Genomic DNA, 22,367 nt, shown 5'->3' on the forward strand with positions numbered 1-22,367 from the left:
CCATGGCATCGGGAGGGAGGCAGGGCCAGATCTTCCTGGAATGTGACTGTGAAATATCACCCACTTGCTAACCCCAGACAGCTCAGAGTGACTCGCCACCCTCGGCCCGCACCCACGGCCCTGGGACCTGGAGGGGGGACATTCAGGGGTGACATTTTATTTCTCCCCAGCCAAGCAGAGAGGACAACGAGTCCTGGACCTGTGGTTCAGAGGTACTGCTGGGGCAGACCTTCAGTTTCTCAGTGCCTGGCCCTGGCCCTGGTCTTTCCCCTAGATTCCAGGGTGACAGGGCCGCACAGGGACACAGAGGGGAGAGACTAGATCAGGAGTCGAGAGCCCTGGGCCCAGTTTCGGCCAGAACGGTCACGTAACTCCAGGCTGCCGTCCTAGTCTGTGCAGTACTTTCAACAAGGCACTACTATCGGCATTTCTGGAGTCTCTGAGTGGCACAAATGGTTAAGTGCTTGGCTACTAACTGAAAAGCTGGTGGATCTGAAGGAAGGCCTGGCGATCTACTTCTGAAAGGTCACAACCATTGAAAACTCTATGCACAGTTCTACTCTGAAACATATGGGTTCGCCATGAGACGGAATCAACTCTATGGCAACTGATTTGGTTGTTTTTTGTTTCATAGCATTTTTGGTGGGCTGCTATGCAGGCCTGGACCACTCCCTAGTCTCTGTTGCCGGCTCCACCCAACCAATGCCATCTTTAGTAAGGTCCAATGTAAGGGAACCAGTCATTCTCCCCGGCCCCTGCTGACCCAGCTCTCCCCCTGAGCCTGCAGGAAGCCCCATCCCTTTCCCGGTTTAGGGGCTGGGAGGGGGGCTCTGAGGCTGCGATTCCTGTGCACAGGGGCTTGTCTGTTTCAGGTGGCTTGTCTCCGGCAATGACAGGAAGGGAATGCCAAATTAACGCTGGGTAATAAATTCTGCAAAAGCCAATAAAACCAAAGCAGGGGGATAGATGGGAAGAACTGCAGCAACTGATTAAACATTTTTGTTGGCAGTCACAGACACATGGCACATTCCCCAGGGTTTGCATCAAGGAGACATCTGGCCGCAGCCCATGCGTCTGTGGGAGGGAATCCCAACGCCCAGAGACGTGGGAGCCAGGACGGTGGGACCCTCAAGGGGGTGGCAAGCTAGGGAGCAGGTGCTCTGATTTTGGGGGGCTGAGGCACCTCCAGGACGGTGGTCTCAGTGAGCTGCTCAGGGCAAGGTAAGGGAGGGGGTGTGTTGGGATGTGCCCCCAGTCCGAGCCTCAGGCCCAAGCTCTCTGGCCATCTCCATGGGCTGCAGGAATCAGGCCTGAGGAAGAGAACATTCTGTGCTTGGAACGTCTGCTGCTCAGCCCCACCACGACCCACACCCAGACTCAGGATTCTAGACTCAAGGCCAGAGGCCCAGCCCTCCCCTGATACTTAGCGGGAGAGATGGAGGCCAGAGCCAGGAGACAGGGCCAGAGCTGGCCCGGAAGAGGTGGCTGGGATTCCTGATTCCTGACTCCTTGGGGTCCCTGATCACACCAAGCATTCTCTGCCTCTGTGCTCCTGTCCCCAGGGCACCCTTCCTCCCTGCAAGCCCCACTGTGTGCGGGGACCCAGAGCTTTCGGTGCCCCCAGTGTAGCAACGCTGTCTACCTGTGCCGGTGCTGTGAGCTGTGTGTCCTCTCGCAGACTCCGTCTTACTCGTTTCTGTCTTTCTCCCTGTGTCCGCGGAACCATCCCGAAAGGCCTCACTGGGGCTCTGTGTGGGGAAGTGTGTACCTGTGGTAGTGGGGGAAGTGACCGATGGGTGGGGTGTGACAGTGGTCAGCTGACTTGGGCCAGTCCTCGGCTCTGTTAGGTTGTTGCTGTTAGCTGCCATTAAGTCGGCCCCCAACTCATGGCCAGCCCATGAGTTACAGAGGGTTTTCTCGGCTATAATCTTTATGAAGGCAGTTCACCAGGCCTTTCTTCCACAGAGCCGCTGGGTGGGTTCAAACCACCAACCTTTAGATTCGCAGCTGATCACAAACCGCTTGTGCCACCCAGGCTTCTTTTTCTCTGCTCTGCTAGGAAGAACTGGTTTTCCGCACAAGCTCTCACGTTCAGGGTCCTTCAATGGTCCCCACTGCCTGTGGGATAAAGCTCAGCCTTCTGGGCGTCAGGGTACAGCTGCCCCAGAAGGCCCTGCCTGCAGCCACCCCTGGTTGATGTCCCTGAGACACAGGCCACGGTGTCATTGCTACAGCCAAAGAAGTGTCACTCATCCCTGTGTAAAACCAGATCCTGCTCTCCCCAAACTGTTCAGTACCCACACTAGGGCCATTTCACTCCCGCGCTAACACCTAGTCCCCCAGAGCCTCAAGTCAGCCTTTCTCCTCTTACCTCACACATTAGAGATACACAGGGACTTCATCTTTATCAATTGACTCTAGCAAGACTAAGGGGGCATCCATGGCTCCCTGATTCTACTACCCCAGGTGCATGCACCTTTGTTCATGGGAGTGGGGCAGGTAGGGGAGCACATCTCTTGGCCTAGCCAGACCCCATGCCCCCTTGCAGAACACAGGTCAAGTCCACTGCCCAGGCCTGTGACTCAATCCTCTCTGCCCTCTGCATGCCTCAGCCTGAGCGTCAGGAGATAGCACACTCAGGATCACAACTCCAGCATCCCATCTGCTCTCCCCACTTCCAGGCTTCCCAGGGCTTCAGCCTTGCCTCCTGCCTGCTCCCTACTGGCCACACGAGCCACTTGCTCTCCTGCAATTACGCCACGCTCAGTCTCATCTTCACAAATGTCACTGCCCACCCTTTGCCTGCTCACCTGCAGGGGTCACCTGCTCACCTGCATGGGTGGCCTGCTCTGGCCAAGCCTCCCTGGCTGGGTAAGCAGTGCTCCTTCATGCACCCATAGTTCCTCCCTTTGCTAGCTCCTACCCCAGAACCCAGCTCCCTGTATTTTGTCTCCCTGTTTGCAGCCTTGAGGGCTTGCAGAGAGCCTGACACCAGTAAATGTTTAGAGAAGCAAAGCTTGGTTTCCCCAGTACAGGAGCTTCCCCAAAGCGGGTGTTACAGGGCCCAAGTCTTTACCTACCTCTGAGAAGAACACAGAGAGGATGACCAGACTGATCCAGTGAATTACGCTGGCAAACTGGAACGCACTGGAAACTGCAACAAACCCAAAAATAAAGGCCCAGTTCAGGAGCAAGGAATTAGGTGCATCAACAGAGGGGGCTTCGTAGCATGGAGGCAGAACTCTGGGAGCCTGGGGCCTTCTTGCATGAACATGAGATCTAGTTGAAATCAGGTCTGAGAACATCAAGGGCAGCTTTAGGTGGGGACTGTGATGGAGGTGGTGGCAGGTTTGGGGGCCGACAATCAAGGCTTTTCTGCTTTTCACCATCCCCGGGGGCTGCCTCCTTCTGCCACACAGGCTGCCTCTCTAAGTTCCTACTCATCCCATCAGCCTTGGTGGTCTTTTGCAGTAGCCTTACTCCAAGACAGGTACCCTCTACATGGGGCTCGGGAAGCCACCTGTGCTTTCAGAGATGGGGAGGCAGCTTCAAGCCAAGTCTAGATAATCTTTCAGAAACCCACACCCACTGCTCACCACCAAAGCTCTGAGCACTGCTACTGGGGCTTCAGGAAAGATTGCTTTGACTTTTCATCTCTGAGTGGCAGAGGTGGTGGTGTCAGCCACTGCATTTTGGAGAGAAGCTAGAGCAAGGACTGGAGGATGGAGCTAGGACGGCTGGGGCATCAGTTTCTTGACAGTGGCAGGGCAAGGAGGCTGGTGCTCTGGAAAACTTCTGAGTTGCTCACTTGCCCGTGTGTAGATGGGAAGAGCCATCAGTCACTGAGAGAGCTCACTCTACCCTCCGCCAGTTGATCCGTAGAGTTAAGGCGTTATCTCCTGAAGGCCCTTGTTAAACTCCAGGAACCCATGACCAGCCTTCAAAACTCTAGCATGGCATAGCTTATCAGCTTGGGAGGTAAAAAGTAGTGTACTGGGCCCAAGTCAAGGGTCAGGTGAGTTTTGATGGAGAGAGGGTGGAAGGGGATGCTCCCCAGGGAAAAAACCAGTTGCTACAGAGTTGATTCTGGCTCATGGTGACCCCATGTGTGTCACAGTAGAACTGTACTCCATGGGGTTTTCAGTGGCTGATTTTTCAGAAGTAGATGCCAGGCCTTTCTTCCAAGGAGCCTCTAGGTGGACTGAACCTCCAAATTTCAGTTACCAGCTGAACACATTAATCATTTGTACAACCCAGGGACTCCCCAGAGGGTAGGCCTAACAGAGACACTCGTGGGCATCCTGGGGCAGGCGAGCAGAGCTGAGGCAGGGAGCAAGGTACACCAATGCTGCTGAGGACATGCATGCTTTGCCTCCCTGTTGGGCTCCAGTCAGGCCTGCTTGACATGCTGCTCAGAATTCCCTGGGGGCCAAAGGAAAGTACCCAGCACCTTTAGGGAGAGGGCTGACTTCACAGAGACAAACCTACAGTCTCTCCCAGTGCTCTAGGATCTGCGAGCCCTAAAGGTAGGTAAAAATTAGGTCCTGGAACATATGAGAGGGGAAGAAGGCTGCAATACCAGGTTCCAGGTGGGAGACATTGGGGTGCCCTGGCTTTGGGCCAAGATGACCCCTAGAAGATGAGCCTTGGAGATACTTGTGGATTCTTGTCGGGCCAGGCCATGTGAATACCAGTGGGAACCAAGAGGCTGAGAACTGAGTGACTCTGAAAAGACCTCCAGATGATTCTGAAAACAAAATCTCTCCCCATTATTTCTCAAATGAATTCCTGTGCCTTTTTTTACGGTTTGCTTTAGAAGAGCAATAAATCTTTGATAGTGCGTTTTATGGAATTTAAGATGCCTTTTATGAGCTGCTATTGGATCTCCCACCAAAATCAATCTCCTGGATACTTAATTTTAAGCAAAATTCCACTGTCTGCTGGGTTCTCAGTTCTACTCAATGCCTTGTCACAACCTGAGCAGCCAAGGGCCCTGAGTGCAATCCACCATAGGGGAAGAAAGGCTCTGTTATGGTTACATCTCATAAAAAGCAGACAGTATGGATGAGCGGGAGGGAAAGTATACAACATGGTTTAATTGAAGACAGGTTGAGTGTAAAACCAGCGCCGGTCACTTTATGCTGGAAGATACTTTCATTGGAACCAAGGGGCCATCAGCTACATAAAACCCAACTAAGCTTATCAGACAAAAGCAATTCTGTGCTCACTGTCATCCTCTCTTAGAGAGCAGAGAAGGCTAATGGGACTTAGTACAGAGGATCCAGTAAAGGAACTGGGGGCATTTGAAAAAACAAGCCCCAGGATGCCTGTGTGGGTTTGGGGTGGCTGGATCCATAGGCCTAGATTTTGCCATTGGCAAGAAAGGAAATCTTTCTCAGGCCAATCATTTTACCTCTTTTTTATCTGCACTTGAAGGCATCAACCTTCAGAATCAGGGAAATACAGTGAACCAGGAGCTCTATCCAGAAACCACTCACTCATCCAAAGCCAAGAGTCAGGACCCTTGGCCTCCCTCCCCTTTGTGCACCAGACAGGGTTCTGCGAGGATGGGGGAGGAAGCAGGCTCTCCCCTTTGACAGCCATGTTGTCTCAGGACATCCAGAAGGACAGAGAGGCTCCTATAAATGAGAAACTAGGGTGAACTCCAAGAGGAACTATGGTGGAAAGAAAACTGGCTAAGCTATTAAATGATCTGGGTGGTTGAAGTCCCAGCTCCAACACCTCTTACCTCAGGCAAGTTGTCTAACTTCTCCGAGTCTAACTTTCCTTGTCTATAAAATGGGATAATATCAGTATTGCCCATCTTATAGGGTTGTCATTAAGGTTAAAAGTACTTTAAAAACAATCATGATATATATAAATAAGGTCACTAACTTATGGCTAGATAAAAATTCAAGGAATCATCATCATCATTGTGGTTGCTGTCCTTATCAGTCACAAATGGGAACTCTTGAAACTACAGAGAATTCCAACCTGGAAAATTCCAAATGGAACAATAAAAAACACATACAGGGGTCCCCAACATTTTTTATCACATCAGTTTCTGATCATGGAATGACAGGAAGGAAGACTCCACATTGGGTGGAGAGGGGCAACGTGATGCTGGGGTGACAGAGAGAGAAGCTGCCAGATGCATTTCCTCCCCAGTGGTAATCCCATGGGTCATAGGGCCAGTGGTTTGGCAGCGGCATCGAGCTGGGGATAAGACCTTAAGATCCCCCATAGATCACAATCTGCTGGTTGGGGACCCCTGATGGATGCAGACGCACATTTGAATATTGACATCATATGTATTTGCATAGGTATCTCTCTTGCTACTCACACTGGAGAAGCTTTATATCTATTAGAAGTTCCAGAGTCAGGAGAATCACCACCAATATTACACAGGCTACCAGGAAACTGTTGAGACTTGCACTGAGCAAAAATACCTGCCACACGGCTGCTCTCTTCCCACAGCACGGCTTCAGCCAGTTAGACCTGTGGGGACAAAAGTCGGGAGAAGAGGGGTTGAGAGTGGAAAGAGATGACAACAGAGGAGGTAGAGATCCTGGCCAGAGTTTGAGCCCTGTTCTCAAACCAACCAGCATCACTGCTCGCAGGTTCTACTCAGCTCTGCTTCATGAGGAAACATGATCTGATTCAAGAGGTCACTTGGTATAATCATAAAGAGCAAATATATCTCATTAAGAGATAGCCCTGGGGAATCCTGATCAAAAGGGAGAAAATGCAGAACAGATTTTCAAATTCTCATGGAATCCAGACTTTCTGGAGCTATGGAGGCTAGACGAACCCCTGAAACTATTGCCCCAAAACATTCTTTAAACCTTAAACCAAAGATATTCCTTAAAGGGTTCTTAAAACCAAACAATAGTTTACCTTAACTAGTAAAGAATATCTGCCTTGAGCATTGTGTTCTTTTAAGATCTATCTATATGGGATCAAATTGACAACAGCAACTTGAAAGATTAGATAGGAAACTTAGGGGGCAGTGAGTTTATGTTAATGGGGGAGGAACAACTTGGAAAAGGAAGGTGAAAATAGTTGCACAACTCCAAGAATGTAATTAATGTCACTGAACTGTACATGTAGAAACCGTTGAGTTGGTATATGTTCTACTGTGAATATTCCCAACAACAAAAAAAATAAAATAAACTATTTATATATATAAAAAGAGATGGCCCTGGGTTTGTATTCTAACCTTGGCAACTCATAGCATCTCTCTGTGCTTCAGACTCATCTTTAAAATGTGTATAAAACCCCATATCTCATAGGCTTGTTGTAAAGACTGAAGCAGATCACAAATGTTAGTAGAAAGCCTGGTTATATGGTAAGTGCTGCATGAAAATTAGCTGTTATTATTACACATTATATAATATTATACGTATATATTATACTACATAATAATATATTTCTATAGTTTCAGAATCTAACAGTCTGTGACATTTAGTAGACCCTTAACATGCCTTTAATAAATGCTCCATGAATTAATAAATAATGAATAACTGAATGAATTTTCCATGGATTAGATACTTTTCTCAAAGTAGGTTGTATGGAACTCTAATTCCACAGAATGTTAATAGTTGTTGTTTGATACAAAGTTTCCATAGTTGACTAAGTTTTATGAAATTTAGGTCAAAGTTAAATTGATATTTTTCTCTTTAGGATATCTGAGTGTTTTCAATATACATTATCATGCCCCAAAAGGGATTACAGTGTCAGTGTTTCCCAAACTCACTGGACCACAGCACTCTTTTGCCACAAAGCACATGGTAAGACTGGTGTCCCATGGACCACCTTTTGGGAAATCCTTGACGAGATGATTTTGAACATTCACAGCAGAGATGAGTAGGCTTGGAAATGGGGAAGAGACTCAGAATATCAGAGTTGGGTGGGCCCCTTAGGGCACTTGATCTATTCTCCTCAGGAAAACAAGAGCCCTAGAAAGAGCAGTACCTTTAAGGGGGGTGGGGAGTATAGGACTGGGGATGCTGAAGTCAAACCTCATCGACTTGGTAGTTTAGTTATGACCTAGAACTTCTTGCCCTCCCTTGCTGAGGAAGAATTAGGCATCTTGAAGTAGAACACAGCACTAGCTGGGGAGTCCTTATTTATGGCTCTGCCTTCAGATGCCCTGGGACCATGCACAAAAGTACGTCACCACTCTGGGCCCTATCCTCCTTCGGATGGCTAACTTTATGTGTCAACTTGGCTAGGCTATGGTATCCAGTTGGTATCCTCTGGGAGTTCTGTTTTCTCTTCTTTGCCCTTCACTTTGCCTGTTAACACCCCCACCCCCGGCTTTGAGCACAGCCTCTTCAAGGTCCCCAAGGAGACTAGACTCTAGCTCTACATCCTACCTAAAACCCAGTGGGATTGTCTGTGGCTCCTAAAACTGATGTCATTTGATTGTCATTTGGAATTTAAGCCATGTGCCTTCCTGCAGCTATAAATAAAAAGGGCAGCTGGAAGGTTCTTTGCCTGGGGTGGCATCACATTTGAGGGGGGAGCAGGAAGTCTCTTGCCTGCATGGCCAATGCAGGCGGTGGGGGGAGGTGGGGCATCTGTTCACTTCCATATTTTGTGCATCCAGTTAGAGTGGGGTGTGCCCCTAAGGGAATTGCTCTTTCTACCCCAAACGGAGAGTCTCAGGGGAGAAGGGAATGAAAGAAGCCATTTGTTTCTTCAAGTCACAGTATTTCTGTGTATTCATTTCCCTTTAAGCAGAAGACTCAAATCCTGGCCCACCTCCACGAGATGGAAAATTCCTTTTATGTTGCTGTTTAAAACATTAAAATGGTGATTAATTTTTTTATTTAATTTTATTTTTTGTTAGAAAAATCTAACCAGACCAAGGGCTGGTTATTGGGAATCTGTAGATGCAAAGATGGGTGGCTAAGTCTGGGGACTTGTAGCAAGGTAAAGAGATGCTGGAAGGTGTCTGGAGTCACCTGTAGTCAGAAGTCAGCAAATAGCTGGCCTGGCCCTGAATCAGAGTGCTCCTCAGCCTCAGGGAAGATCTGGGTAGAGGAGCGGGTGGACAACAGGATTCAGAAACCAGGCAGGGGATGGTCTGGAAGTTGAATGACTGCTGGGCTGAGAAGCCTGGTTGTAATTCAGGCCTCACTTAAATCATTATCCTCAAAAGTGTATTTTGTGAAAGTACCACGTATGGGAGGTGCAGAACCTGGAAGCAGAAAAGGCAATTAGGGGTAACAGGTCAGGATAAAACCAGCTCATGGTAGCTTTTGGCCTCAGCATCAGAAATGTTCTAGTGTACTTGCTTGGCCAGAACCAGGTACTGCCCCAAGCTAGCTGAAGGGCTGCAAGGAAGAGGCAATCCATGCAACAAGGCCTATATTAAAAAAAAAAAAAAAAAAATCAGCATGGAGCTAGGTTTCTCGCTGTCAGAGAAGGAAGTCACAAATTTGAAAGGGGGAAGGCTAGAAGGAACCTGGTGGTGGTGGTGGAGTGGAATTGGAGATATCAGTATAAATTTATGGTTACAAATATAAATATGGAGAGACAGAGAAATAGATATAGCCTAGAAGTAGTGACACCCTGGTAGTAATAAGCACACCTGATGTCCAGATCTTGGTTTCTAAATACCATTCTCTGCTAAAAGGAATCAGTGCTCCTTGGAGAAATGGCCGATTCCAAAGCTGGTGCTGGGCAGGTATAAGATGAGCCTGTGACATCTGTCTATGCCAGAAAGTAGGGAAGTGCTCAGTGAATGCTGGCGGCATGTCAAAAGAACAAAGGAGCCAGCCTGAAGGAGCTTCCACTGACCAAACTTGGGGCAATTTGAGTATCAAAATAAATAATGATAGTAACAGATTATAACCCACAGGATAAAATAAGAATCCATGAGTCTACACTTTAAATTTAAATATTTAAATTTGAATTGTTTTCTTTTGCTATAAAGAATATTAGTGGGACAACTGGCTAGATTTAAATAAGGTCTGAAAGTTAAAAATATATAGTACTTTATATATTAAGTTATAAATAAATATTATATATTAATAAAGTTATAAATAAAGTTAAAAATATATAGTACATCATATATATAGTATCAATATAGTACTATATCAATGTTAACTTCTTGATTTTGGCAATTATACTATGGTCACATATGAGATTGGAGTCTCTGGGTGGTGCAAACAGTTAATGTGCTCAGCTGCTAAATGAAAGGTTTGGAGGTTCGAGTCCACCCAGAAGTGCCTCGGGAGAAAGGCCTACTCATCTACTTCTAAAAACTCAGCCATTGAAAACACTATGGAGCGTAGTTTTGCTCTGACATACACAGGGTCACTATGAGTCAGAATCAACTCAATGGCAACTGGTTTTGTTTTGATTTTTGGTTTTATGTAAGCGATTGCCCTTGCGTACTTTAGGAAATACATACTGAAGAATTTAGGGATGGGATGGGTGATGGATTTGTTGGTGCCACTGACAATACTGAGCAGAGGAAGCAGTAGGCGGGATCAGCAGGTTGTGAGGAGGTTACTAGTCCGCTCTCCAGCCAGAGCTGCATAAACTTGCTACTCCTCTGAACTTGAGGAAGCTCAGGCCCAAGAAGGGTGGGCTGGATGCAGCCAAGGCACGTGCACTCATGCTCCTGGGTTGCCACCTTCCCTGTCCTTGGATCCCTCTGCCCTTGCCTCCCAGGAGCAGGTGTTAGGGGCCCAGTGTGGCCAGCTGGGTTCTGGGCTCAACCTTGGCCTCCCACAGTCCGAGGACAGGTGGGCAAAAAGGGCAGGACCCTTCACAGCACTTCAACCAGAATACCTCCAGTGTGTAAAACTGTTTATGAGGCCAAAAGCAAATGGATATTGATTTTTTATTTTATTATTATTATTTTCTAAAAATAAATGCTCCCCAAACCTGTGACATGATCTTTCACTGTGAAAGTCACTGCTACCTTTCTGGAAGGCCTGGCCTGTAGGGTCTCGAGAGCTGAACTGTCCAATATGGTAGCCACATGTGGCTACTGAGCACTTGAAATGCGGCTACTGTATTCTGAAACGAGATGTGCTGTAAGTATAAATACACACTGGATTCTGAAGTCTTAGCAAAGAAAAAAGAATGTAAAACACCTCAACAAGTTGTTAATCAATTATATGTTAAAATGATAATATTTTGGATATATCGGGTTAAATAAGATATTAAAATTAATTTATTTCTTTAAACTTTTTTAATGTGGCTACTAGAAAATTTAAAATTACTTATGTAGTTCACATTACATTTCTGTTGGGCACTGCTGCTCTAGAGGATGGGATTTTTATGGAATTAATCTAGATGTTAAAGGGCCATCTTCGAGAGGGGGCAACCAGAACTGAGCAGCTTTCTGGGTGAGGAAACATGTTAGGTGTGCTGGTGCCCTCGACGAATTTCTAATGACTTTTTAAAAATGATGATTGGCAAACTGTGAATGAACACCTGTGTTCTCACACCTCTGTTCTCATCTGTGACATGACCTCTCTTCCTCATGGGGTGGGGTAGGGAGCAGGAGGGTGAGAGGGTGCAGAGGGATAAAATGCTCAAAGTAGCCTTATTCTAAGGGAAAGGCATTGTTGTGTCTTAATGGTGGTGAGGTGTATCACAAATGACTTGTTCTGAATAACAGAACAAGAAAGTGCATGAAAGAGTTGGGTGTTACTGAAAGAGGGTTCAAGGTTACGCCTCTCACAGAAAGCACACTCTGTTGTCCTTTCTTGAGCCGGAGGGAAGCAGCTGGTTATGGACAACTACACATATCCCAAGCCTGCCTCATTTATTTATGCTAGCGCTATGGGAATGTAGCAGACGTGTGAGCTTCACTGGTCATCAGACATGTCTGTGGTGGTGAATAAAGCATGGAGAGTTCTAGAACAAGGGAAGTGTGCATGTGTGCATATACCTTGAGAAACTGTTTTAATTCTCCTGGAATCCAGATTTCTGGGTCCATGGAGTTGGGATGACCTACCCAGACCATTTGCCCTTAGGTGTCCTTTTGAACCTTGAGCCTTTAAGTAAATGGTTTTCCTGGAGTCACCTTCAGGTCAAACAATAGCCTAGTAAGCAGCTTAGTGGAGACCATTTTGCCTTAGGCATTGGGCTCTTTTGGAGGATTATCTATGTGCAGTCAGTTTCAAAAAGCAGAACTCCAGGGTCTGACTGGAAGCTGTGTTTTAGGATACATGGCATGTCCTTAATGACTCTGTTTTTACAACTGACTGACCCTGAAGTCCTGCATGTGCTCTGACTCTATCTCCTGACAAACCAACATGAAAGGAATTCAAATGACCTTCAGGAGACTATCCTGCCCAGATGCACCTATATAATCTGTTTTCACTGCCCCCTCTTTAGAGCACCTTCCTGATGCTTTCAGTTTGACACTGCCCGGTTCGAATCGTATCTACTCACAATAAATATATTCTGTTATACTAATGTCTGGTGTTTCTCTGTGCATGTAGGTTTTTAACAGCCTGTGTGCATGCGAGAGCATGTGTGTTTGTGTGTGCCTATGTGTGCAGGCACGTCTCATGTGTGTGCACAAGCATGTGTGCTCATGTGTGCACGTGTGTGTGCATGCCTGCTGGCACAGGTAGACTGTCCGTGACTAAGCTTGGGTGCTGGCCTTCAGCCCTCAAGGTAGATTCTGGGAAGGGGCAGTTTCCTAGAGTTGTTTGACAAATGCCCTCAGGTAGCCGCCCAAGATAAGAAAAAGGTTGGGCAGGGCTTGGGCCACAGTCTCTGTGGAATCCATTCAACAATATTTATGGACACCCACCACATGCTAGGTAGGCACTGTGAGCGAGCAGAATAAAATCCCTGCCCTTGGGCAGGTTATGTTCTAGTGCAGAGAGAGTCAGTGAATATACTAAAATAGTAAATTATGTGGTAGGCTACAAGATGGTTAAGTACTTTGGAGAGAAAAAAAAGGAGCTGGTAGGGGAATTAGGAGTGGGCGGTGTGGTGACAGGTGAGTGGAAATTTTAAATAAGCTGGTCAGAGTAGGCCCCACCGTGAAAGTGACATCTGAGAAAGTTGAAAGCAGTGAGGGAGTGCGGCCTGAGGATATCTGGGGAGAGTGTACAGTAAACAGGGACTGTTCATGGTAAGAGTCTATTTGGCCCTGGAAATACCTGGAACACAATGTACATGAGAAGGACAGGGGCCCAGAGCTGGGCTGTGTAAGAGGACAGGGCTTCCCCTTCAGTTGTGGTTAGCTTACCAAACCTACTTAGGGCAGATGCTGCAGGTGTTTCCACAGCCTTGGAAGTGCAACCAAAGCAGCTTCTAAAGTAGCTGCAAAAAAGTTGACACGTTTGCTCCATTCCCATAGCCTCTGGCAATTTAAATAAGGCAGGTTTGGGATATGTGCGCAGTCTCTGAGTGGTACAAAGGGCTAATGCACTCGGCTGCTGCGGTGCAGTGAATTACTTAATATGGCTCTTTTAGCTATAGTCTTTGTGACTCCCACACAATGACTGTGTGGGACTATCCAATAAGGTGCTTGTGGTCCACCAAGGGGACTGGACAGCTTGCTGCTAATGCAAATAAGGTGTATGGAACCTGGGATGGTTAAGGTTATGTGTCAACTTGGCTGGGCCATGATTTTCTGTGGTTTGGCATTTATGTAATGATGTAGTCATCTTCCATTTTGTGGTCTGATATAATCATCCTCCATTTTGTGATGTGTTGTAAATCCTAGCCTCTATGCCTGTGCTTATGGTCCCATTTGGGAGTGAATTGTCTATTATGTTAATGAGGCAGGATTAAGGTGGGATGTATCTTGATTCACTGCCTTACTAGAGGGTATGACTTAAGTCACCACCCTTATCCAAGTCACCATCCCTACCACCCTTATTCAAGTCACACCCTTGCACTGCCTTGCTTAAGAAAGGGGAGTTTCGTTGAGGGTATGGTCTGCATCCAATATATATATATGAATGCTCTGGCAAACCTCTCTCTTGCTCTGGATCCTGCATCCGGCTCTTTATCATCTGACCTCCAGTTCTTGGAACTTGAGCCAGCAGCCTATCATCTGACCTGATTCTCCAGCTTATACAGCCTTGTGAGCCAGCAGCCTGTCATCTGACCTGCCAATTTGGGTTTGTCAGCCCCTGCAACTGCATGAGTCAGGAGAAGACTCCAGCCTGGTGCCTGACCCACGAATTTGGGACTTGCGAATCCCCACAACCACGTGAGCCATTTCCTTGACAGTTCATGAGTTCTGTGAGACTCTGCAGCAAATTACAGAACCCAAAGATGGGAGGAAGAATACTGAGGGGACGAGGAGTACTTGATGTTAGAGATGATGGAGTGGTATAGCAGTTAGGAAAAATTAGACATATGGGACATCTTTAACTTCTGCCTCATAGGAACCAGCTTTGTACTGATCCTTCTAAAAGAAATTATTCATTCAGATGCTAACCTAAAGGTTGGTGTTTCGAGTCTACCCAGAAGCACCTCGGAGGAAAGGCCTAGTGATCTACTTGCAAAAAATCAGCCATTGAAAACTCTATGGAGCACTGTTGTACTCTGACACACATGGTGTCGCCATGAGTTAGTCAACTCGATGGTAACTGGTTGATGGTGCATGTGCAACCATGCCCCATGCCTCCTGGGGCCCCAGCTGGGGAGTGAGTTCCTGCAGGACGCCTTGAGGCACAGCCTCAGGGAGTGCCATTTGCATCACACTCTATGTAAAAGGCACCACCCATGGACCCCAGGGCAACACACAGGGGGATGGACTCAACTGAAGCTGACAGAAGGAAGACTACCTATCAAGGACAGATGGTATCCAGGGGATACAGTGACTAGTGACTCCCTTGGGGGAGCAAAATAGGGAGGCTTGTGGGGAGGTGGCCTTCTGTATCCAGGCCAGGAATTCTCAACCCTGGTTGCATTCTAGAACCATAAAGAGAGCTCTTAAAAATTCAGATGCCCAGGCCACACCTCAGTATTTTTTAAAATCTCCCCAGGTAATTCCAACGTGCAGCCAAGATTGAGAACCACTCCCCTAAGTCTTTGTTATTCAGAGGAGCTGGTGGACCAGCAGCATCATTATCACCTGGGAGCTTGTTAGAAATACACTCCTAGCCTTCCCCTATACCCACTGAATTACTCTGTGTTTCAAGGAGATCCCCAGGTGATTTGGGTGAGCACCACTGCTGTGTGTGGTTTAGCAAGAGGTGACAAGTATCCTAGAAAGTAGACAGGGCATGGTAGGAGAAGTTTGGGAGCAGGCAAGGCAAGCAGGTGCCAAGCCCCTAGGAGGATCAGGGGTGGGGGTAGGGGCTGCACCCAGTGTTGAGGAAATGGAGCAGGCAGGCTGTCTAGGGGAGGGGCGCACAGACTTGGGAAGAAGGTGGCAGCCTTCTGTATGGGGGACTATGGGGAACCAAGGGCTTCTTTCCTTACCCACAGACCTCAGGCTGAAACCCAAGTCCAAGCAGACTATGGTGCTGGGCTCCGAGCTCCTTCCTGAAGGGCAGAGATAGGGGCAGAGCTATGCCACTGCTGTAGGACCTTGGATGCCAGGGCTCCGGAACAGAGGCCTAGAGGGCAGGGGACTACAGCATCAACCTTTCTCCTTGACCTGGTTTGGGAATCTCACGACCGACTGACCGACCAACCTGTTGCCGTCGAGTTGATTCCAACTCATAGCGACCCTGTAAGACAGAGCAGAACTGCCCCATAGGGTTTCCAAGGAGCGACTGGTGGGTTCAAACTGCCAACCTCTTCGTTAGCAGCCATAGCTCTTAACCACTGCAGTTAATAAAATTTCCTCAGAAATACAAATGACACAGACATTCCTAGGAGGCTGTATTTTAGCAGCAAAATAGAATGTGTCCAGTTTCAAAAGATTCCTGAGTGGTTAAATAATGACTCAAGGTGATTAATGGGCCAAAAGGGAAATTAGCATTGATTCTTTAATTAGAGAAAGTACTTCCCTTCCATCTCTTCAGCATCTAGCCCTTCAATGCCCTTGAACTGGTTCTTAGGTTATCCCCGGCATCGCCACCAGAGGGCAGGCGCCTCCCAATTTCATAACCTGGTGCAGAAACAGTGAACCATCCCAGGGGGGCTGGCTCAGGCTGCCAAAGTCTGTAAATACCAACAACCAGATGGCATTTCCTGGCAGGTGGGCGGGTGTTCTACATGAGGGTCCACCAGTCACTCCTGAGGCCTCAGAGAAATCCTGGGGCAGGAGGGGAGACTGGGTAGCTTTGCTGCTTCTGCTTTATATTCTTAGGCATTTGGATAAAAGTTTGAGAACATAACTTCTAGAATATTAAAATGAGGTCTGGCAAATTTCCGATGGATCCTTCATGTGAGAGAAGGCCATGGGGTGGCCCGGAAGGAGGTGGGTCCAGGTTACTGCTCCGTCAGGCACCACTCCCAAGCCTGGCGCTGAAACAGCCCCGTTTTGAAAGGTGAAGCAGAGCTGTGTGGCTCCAGGAAGGCAAAAGCTGTTTGCTCCTGTGGGGACTGGTCTCTCTCCCCCAGGGGTCCATTGTGCAATTGGGCCATGGCTGGGAGGGATGGGTAACCCTGGTGGCACAGTGGTTATGCGCTAGGCTGCTAACTGAAAGGTTGGCGGATCGCACCAGCTCTGTGGGAGAAAGATGCAGCAGTCTGCTCCCGTAAAGATTTACAGCCTCGGAAACCCTATGGGGCTGTTCTACTCTGCCCTATAGAGTTGCTATGAGTTGGAATAGACTGGGCAGCAGTAGATTTTTTTGGTTTAATCTTTACCGGAGCAGATGCCAAGTCTTTTTCTACCACCGAGTGGCTGATGGGTTCCAATCATTGACCTTTCGGTTAGCAGCCAGTACTTAACTACCGCACCACCAGGGCTCCTGGAGGTTGACTTAAATCTAGTTTCTGGCATCACCTGGGCATTATTTTTCTTGATTTAACAAACACTTAAAAGGCACTTATTATGCACCAGGAACATTTACAAATGTTAACTCATATAATTGTTGTAAAAGGCAGTTCCGGGAACTTTTCTTCTCTGTTGGCACTGTGGGGAAAGCCAGACTTTCCATCTAGTTGGGCTTTGGTGCCAACTGGTGTCTCCAAATCGTAGCCCACCTTTGACTGAACTGAGTGCAGTCTTTGAGCCTTTTTGTCCTAATCCCCCAAATGGGGACAGGAAATGTCTGCCTTTGCAGGGTTGTTGGGAAGAGTAAAAATATTTAAAGTAACATATGTAAAGCCCATAACACAGTGCTTATGACATAGCTACCATACGTGTCGACTATGATGAGGTACGTGGGCATTAGGAAGGGAATTAGTTACCTAAATAAATGGGGAGTTTCAACAGTCATTCCATTCTGCACACAGTTATTAGCAGTTGCTGTTGACCCCATGTGTGTCAGAGTAGGTCTGTGCTCCATAGGGTTTTCAATGGCTGATTTTTCTGAAGTAGATCACCAGGCCTTTCTTCCACGGTACCTCTGGGTGGACTCAAACCTCCAAACTTAGCGCATTAACCGTTTGTCCCACCCAGGGATTCCACACAGCTATTACTAGCCCACTAAATGCCAGGCACTGTATTGAACTCTGACTACGCATTGAGCTCCCAGTCCTAGACCACTCTGAAAAGCAAAACAAACAAAGGGAGAAAAAAGCAGACCTCCCAGGAGAGGGAGATGTGCTCACATTTGCAGATTCTACCAAGAGACATAGAATGCTGACCTGTTAGGACCACCAACCCAATGCCCACCAAACCAGACATAAAAAACCATTCCCATCCAGTCCATTCCCACTCATGGTGAGCCTGTGTGCTTCAGAGTAGAATTGTGCCCCATAGGGTTTTCATGGCTGTGAACTTTTGGCAGCAAATTGCCAGGTCTTTCTTCCAAGGCATCTCTGGGTGGATTTGAACCACCAACCTTTCAGCTAGAAGCCAAGTGCTTAACTGTTGGCGTCACTCAGGAACTCCTTCCAACACCCGCAGGGGACTCTTCTATTAAATAACAGAAAAGGGTGGTAGGGCTCCTTTCTCACCAACAGGAAAAGCTTTGTCAAGCCTCCCCTTTGCTCCCGGTACCCCATTCCAAGAGGCAAGCCACAGCAGCACACACAGACCCAGAAATATGAGCACATCAACACACCTGATGTAACAGAACTCTCATGGTGGAGGGGAGAGGTGAGCCGCCCAGCCCTTTGGGAAACTAAACTGAATTTTCCACACAGGCAGCTTCAGTTCTGCAATCAGAGCTAAAGGTTAACCCCACCACCTTGGGGAAGAGGGAAGGAGAAGGGCTGGGAGCAGCTGGGGTCACCTGAGTCTGACATTCGCTTGTCCCAGAATCTCAGATTTGTTGCATCCGCGGAGATGTCAACTCCAGGGAAGACGGCAGGGTGTGGTGGCAGAGCTCAGGGCTAGGAGGTGGGAGTTCTCACCCAACCTGGGCAGTCACAACACTGCCCTCTGGGGGCACAGTGGCCGACACACACCATGGGCTGGCTGCCTCTCCTTGGGGAGGACCCAGGGCATTTCCCCAGACCTCTGAAGGGCTGCCACATAGGTCGGATGTTGTCAGGGAGTGGCTGTCCCACTCCTTGGTGAGAGGTTCAAGCCTCACTTGGGGAGAAGGCAGGCTCCATCCAATCTCGAGCATCCTTAGTTCTGGGAATTGGTCACAGTCTGAGAATCTCCTTTGTGCTGGGCTTTGTTGGCAGCTAGCTCCTGTGGCATCCACCTTGAGGGTTAGAAACTGAGGCTGCCCAGAGGTCAGCTGCTTACCCAGGTTGGCTAAAATTTTCATGCACACCCCATTTCTCCCCTGTCCAGCTCTCTGGGTTCTGAGGCTCTGGCTGGGCAAATTCTGAGTCTGCCATATTCCCCCTTCTTCCATTTTGCCGAAGTCCAGATTTCAGGTGCCTCCGCAGATGTCTGGGGACCTCCACCCCATCCCCAGATGCCATAAATCCAGTTCACTTTCCTTAGGGGGCTCCAGCCTTAAATTTAAACTTGCCTCTCTCACACCATGAAGCGCTCTCAGTGCCCCCACTCCCCCCAGGTGGTCTGAGGCGCTCTGCCGCCACCTAGTGATCGCCTGTGATCACACACCCAACAACGCTTTGTGAGTAGGTGGGGATCCATTGTGGAAAGTAAGAGGGGTTAACAGGTGGATATTCTGCTGAGAAATAATATATCAGAATTTATTGTCTTCTTAATCAGTGAAGCAATCTCTGCAGTTCCTGGACTATGGGGAAAAGACTACCCTGTGGTTACCAAGAAAAGTTTTTTGATCTGAGTTAAACCTTTATTCCCTGTTTTGGGGGCATTAACAGCCCTCCTGGAAGCCTGAGTCTACTAAGCGCATAAAAAAGGGCTGCTGGTAACAGGGTCAGCTTAGGGTCCAGGGACAGCTGGTACACCAGGGGAAGGAGCAGTGTTTTATTATAGGCAAAACTCATCTGCATCAAGAAAGTGGACTTATGAAGCTCCTTTTTTTTCCCTTGGGAAAAATCATGTTAAAAACCACGACGACATGAGGCAGAACTCCTGGATTTTGCATTTGCAGGGTTGTGGCATGGATGAATCTGCCTTTGAATCCTGAACTCCAAGACTTTACCTTCTTCTAAAAGGATGCTAAAATCATACTAAGTGAACTTGGCTTGTTCTAAAGGCATATCTGATCTATTTCTTTCAGGATAACTTCGTGGCAGGGCTGTGGAATTAGCAGGGATGTTCAAAGGTGGGACAGCCACAGGCTATGTCCTTGAGTTCTGGGGCATGAGAAGCCTGGTCTCTCCCTTGTGGCTCTCCCCTGACCTCACATAGGTCTGGGGGCCTGCCCCCAATTCTCCCCAGACGGACTTGGTCTTTCCCTCTCTTCTTGTTGGCTGCTGTCAAGTTGGCCCCTGACTCACGGAAACTCCATGCACAATGGAACAAAATGCTGCCAGGTCCCGCACCATCCCCATGGTTGGCTGTGGATTGGATCGTTGTGATCCATAGGGTTTTCGCTGGGATCACCAGGCCTTTCTTCCTAGTCCATCTTAGTCTGGAAGCTCTGATGAAACCTGTTCAGCATCATAGCAACACGAAAGCCTCTATTGGCAGATGGGTGGTGGCTGTGCATGAGGTGCACTGGCCAGGAATTGAACCCAGGTCTCTCACACAGAAGGCAGGAATTCTACCACTGAACCACCACTGCTCTCATCTTCTCTTCTTACCCTAATCTTAACACATGCCCTCCAGTTCACTCACTCATTCCTTCATTTAATCAACACCTCTGTTCCAGGCTCAAAGGATCTGACTCCAGTACCTGGTCCAGTACTGGAGACGGGCTGTAAACAGACAAGTAGAGCCCAGTGTCCCACGTCGGTGAGAGGGGTGGGCAAAGGCCTATGGGTACACTGACGGGCGGCCCTAGCCTGGAGTGGGGTGGGGGGCAGAAGGCTTTCCAGAGGAGGTGGTCCTTGAGCTAGACAATACGGAACAGAGAAGAATATTTTAGGCTAGGGCTCAGTAGGTCCCTTCCCTCCCTTCTCTTTGCCCCAAGCCTTTGTTTGCTGGCATAACTAAAATTATTTTCGTCCTTACTTAACCATGTTGCTGTATTGGATTTGTCTTTTTTTTTCCCAGTCTGACATCTAAAAAAACATCCCTATGCCTCCACTATGTTTTCTTTCTCTGACAGCGAAGTTCCAGCAGAAACGTGCCACCGGCGCCATCTCTAAGTAACAACGTCCCTTTCTGTCGATCTGAGACCCAGCCTTCCTCCAAGTTTTTCCTCTTTAGGAGGCTGGTCCTAACCTCTTCTGTTGGAGCTTTTAGAAGCATAAAATAGAAATAATTACCTTACTAAATACTGAATATCTTTCATTTCTTACTTTATTTGTATTTTTGACAAAGAGTGCCCCACCTGCTCACCTATGACCATGTTTGTACGTACCCTCTTTCACAAGAAAGATGGGTATCAGCCCAGAACTAAAACAATTTCCAAGGCCAACTCTTCAGACAGGGATTGGACTGGACAGTGGGACATAAAGTGATACTCATGAGGAGTGTGCCTCTTAGCTCAAGTAGATACAAGAGACTAAACGGGCACCTTCTGTCCGGAGGTGAGATGGGAAGACAGAGAGGGTTAGGAGCTGGTTGAATGGACACGGGGAATCAGGGGTGGAAAGGACGAGTGTGCTGTCACAGTAGCAATTAGAGTCACATAACTACGTATGTATAAATTTTTGTGTGGGAAAAAATAAAAGAATTTAAAAAAAAGAAAGATGGGGAACATTATCTCCTTATGTGACCACAGAGCCTCATTTATAAACTACTTTGCACTGCCTTCCTCAACACACATGGTGGCATCATCATTTCTCTTGCTTGCCTGTGAGCCTCTCTAGGGTGGACTCTGGGCTTCTCTGAATCTTCTTTTACGGCCTCTTGTCTACCCCTCCCCCCAAAAAACCCATTTGCTATCAAGTCCAACTCATGGCAACCCCATGTGTGCAGAGTACAGCTGCACTCCATAGGAGGTTGGAAGCAGATCACCAGGCCTTTCTTCCGAGGCACCTCTGGGTAGGTTTGAAGTGTCAGCCTTTTCGTTAGTAGTCGAGCACTTAACTGACTGTGCCACCCAGGCACTCCTTTGTCTATCCCAGACCCTGAAAACCAACAGGCCTTCAATGTCCTGTAGCTTGTTAAGAGAAGGTAGAACTTCATTCTGTGCCATGAGTTACCACCAGTAACTGGTTATCATCAAGTCGACCCTGACTCGTGGTGACCTCATGTGTGTTACAGTAGAACTGTGCTCCACAGGGTTTCAATGGCTGATTTTTCAGAAGTAGACTGCCAGGCCTTTCTTCCAAGGCACCCATCAGTGGGCTCGAACCTCCAACCTTTTAGTTAGCAGCCAAGTACATTAACTGTTTGCACCACCCAGGGACTCCACACCATGAGTTAGCCTCCTACAAACTCAATGCCCCTCTTCCAAAGGTGGATGGTTTGTTCACTGAGAAGCGGTTCTGCACCTCACTCTTCCGTCATTGAATGGGTGATGTCCAATGCCAAAGAATGAGAACGAGGCAGAAGAGGCTATGGTCACATGAAAGCAAAAAGCCCCCAGCATTATCCACATGGACTATGGACAGAGCACAAACTTCACTGGAGTGAGAGAATCAAGATGATGGGGTACTGAAGAAATATTCTAAGAAGGCAGACGTGTTCCTTCACATTTTCCAAACAAAGAGTGACTAGAAAGGCTGAAGGAAATTAAGAACTAATTCTGGATGGAAAGCTATGAATGGAGACTTGGCTCTCCCAAGAATGTGTGTATATTGGGTGTTGGGTGGTTCCCCGATATCCATCCCCCCCGTTCCACTGGCTAACAGTAATA

General features: G+C 47.8%; 1 protein-coding gene across 1 annotated transcript in view; it reads right to left on the reverse strand.

Annotated features, from left to right (window-relative positions):
- The window catches only part of TMEM266 (transmembrane protein 266), a 104,454-nt gene that overhangs the window by 51,824 nt on the left and 30,263 nt on the right, over positions 1-22,367 (reverse strand). Inside the window, exons 3-4 of the mRNA XM_012555044.2 lie at positions 6,344-6,498; positions 3,081-3,154 (exon numbers count right to left, since the gene is read on the reverse strand). Of these exons, the coding sequence (XP_012410498.2) occupies positions 3,081-3,154; positions 6,344-6,498 (229 nt within the window). The remainder of the gene's footprint in view (positions 1-3,080; positions 3,155-6,343; positions 6,499-22,367) is intronic.

The sequence above is a fragment of the Trichechus manatus genome, unplaced genomic scaffold, assembly GCF_000243295.1.
Source record: "Trichechus manatus latirostris isolate Lorelei unplaced genomic scaffold, TriManLat1.0 scaffold00030, whole genome shotgun sequence".
In the NCBI taxonomy this organism is placed as follows: Eukaryota; Metazoa; Chordata; class Mammalia; order Sirenia; family Trichechidae; genus Trichechus; species Trichechus manatus.